The sequence below is a fragment of the Salvia miltiorrhiza genome, chromosome 7 (genome assembly GCF_028751815.1).
Source record: "Salvia miltiorrhiza cultivar Shanhuang (shh) chromosome 7, IMPLAD_Smil_shh, whole genome shotgun sequence".
Classification (NCBI taxonomy): Eukaryota; Viridiplantae; Streptophyta; class Magnoliopsida; order Lamiales; family Lamiaceae; genus Salvia; species Salvia miltiorrhiza.
The window spans coordinates 45,247,164-45,248,943 of NC_080393.1; the positions used below are offsets into that span (position 1 = coordinate 45,247,164).

At 40.6% G+C, this 1,780-nt stretch overlaps 1 protein-coding gene across 1 annotated transcript; it reads left to right on the forward strand.

The window, feature by feature from the left end:
• The first annotated feature begins 356 nt into the window (after nucleotides 1-356).
• LOC130992755 (transcriptional regulator SUPERMAN) lies at nucleotides 357-1,352 on the forward strand. Its single transcript, XM_057917501.1, has one exon. It carries the CDS (start codon nucleotides 485-487, stop codon nucleotides 1,169-1,171), a length of 687 nt encoding a protein of 228 aa, XP_057773484.1. The 5' UTR covers nucleotides 357-484; the 3' UTR covers nucleotides 1,172-1,352.
• Nucleotides 1,353-1,780: the final 428 nt, after the last annotated feature.

Genomic DNA, 1,780 nt, shown 5'->3' on the forward strand with positions numbered 1-1,780 from the left:
ATATTTATGTGCAGAGGCAAAAATTTGACTTGGATTTGAATCTTGTACGAGCAAAACTTTCTCCACATTAATTAAATATAGATAGTCGTGCATTATAAGCACTTTATTTGTGGATTTATATTGACTTATTTACTATTTTCATTTTTCAGGAAAATTAACTATTTTATCCTAACCTTATATTATTATTATTATTATTATTATTATTATTATTATTATTATTATTATTATTATTATTATGTATATGTATCGTTCATCTATGTCTTCACAACTACAATCCAACAGCATACATGAAAAAACTTTGTTGATATCTTCGGTGCTGCGAGACTTTTGTCCCCATTTCCCCACTACGCCCATCCCCTATTTTAACCAGCTGCCTTCATCTTTTTCTTGGAGGCCATTATATCATATCATATCATCTCTTCTTTCTTTTTCAATTTTTTAATCAACTTCGCATTTATTTTAACCTTTAAATGTTACTTGTCTCATGGCTACCGATTTCGGACTCACGTCCCTAACCCCCTCCCCAAAATCAAACCAACCCCAAACACATATCATGATGTGGAACAACAACAACAACAGTAACAACAATCACAATCAGAAGTCACCGGACGACGACGATGACTCCTGGGAAGTCCGGGCGTTCGAGGAGGACACGACGGGCAACCTGCTGGGCTGCACGTGGCCGCCGCGCTCCTACACGTGCACATTCTGCCGGAGGGAGTTCCGCTCCGCCCAAGCCCTCGGCGGCCACATGAACGTGCACCGCCGCGATCGTGCCAGGCTGCACGAGATGCCGCCGCTCGCCCCCTCCCCTCCGCCCCCAATACTTATCCAAACGGGCCACGAATTCGTCGCCAATGGATTGTGCCTTCTCTACCCTTTACCTAACCCTAATTCCATCATATTCCCAAATCCATTACCCATCGATTACTCATCTCCCATCCAACATTTAGCCACGAATATACCCACCGAAACGGCACCCAGCAGCGTCGTTTCCTCCGTCTGCCACTCCACAAACACGGAACCATCTGCATCAAACAGCAACGACGAGAACAACAACAACAATAACGACAACAGTCGTAGCCCGGGTGAAAACACCAAGGACTTGGCCGGCGAGGAAGAGCTCGACCTAGAACTCCGTCTGGGGCGGAGACTGCCTCCACCGCCATGACGGAGGCCATAAATCTGTGATTTTACTTGTACGCATTTTTTCCTTCTTTTTTTTTTCTTCTTCTCTGGCAAGATTTTACAGAATTACCTCAACTTTTTGCAGTCTTGTTGAGCACTGTTTCATTGATTTTTTTTGTATGGTAAAGTGAGAAACGAAGATTTGGTAAGTTTTGGATAAAGGATTAGGGTATGAGGTAAAATGAATGTTACAATGATAAAAGTAATAAATAAAGGTGCTAGGGTTGGATTGGCAGCAGTTGATAAAGGTTGCAGTGCAGTGTCATTTTCTGACATTGAATTCTGAGCATCGATCGGTATACTGCTGTGTATATATTTACTCTGCAACGTTAATTTCCGTGGGGATTACTGCTATGTATCTCATCTCAGACCATTCAATTTGGCTTCTTGCTGTCACCAATTAATATTATGTTACCTCATAACGTCGGGAACGATGATATATATCTAATATATATAATTTCATCTTTGAAGTGAACAACCTAAAACTTTCAGCGTGTTTTGCAGGTTATATTTAATTTTTCATAATGTCGTGAAGTTAATATTTGATTTTTTGAAAATAATTCTTGCACGAATTCTGACAACAAAATTTATA

Bases quoted from the DNA above. Each gene is read 5' to 3' on its own strand.
- LOC130992755 (XM_057917501.1), top strand. From the start codon at position 485: ATGGCTACCGATTTCGGACTCACGTCCCTAACCCCCTCCCCAAAATCA.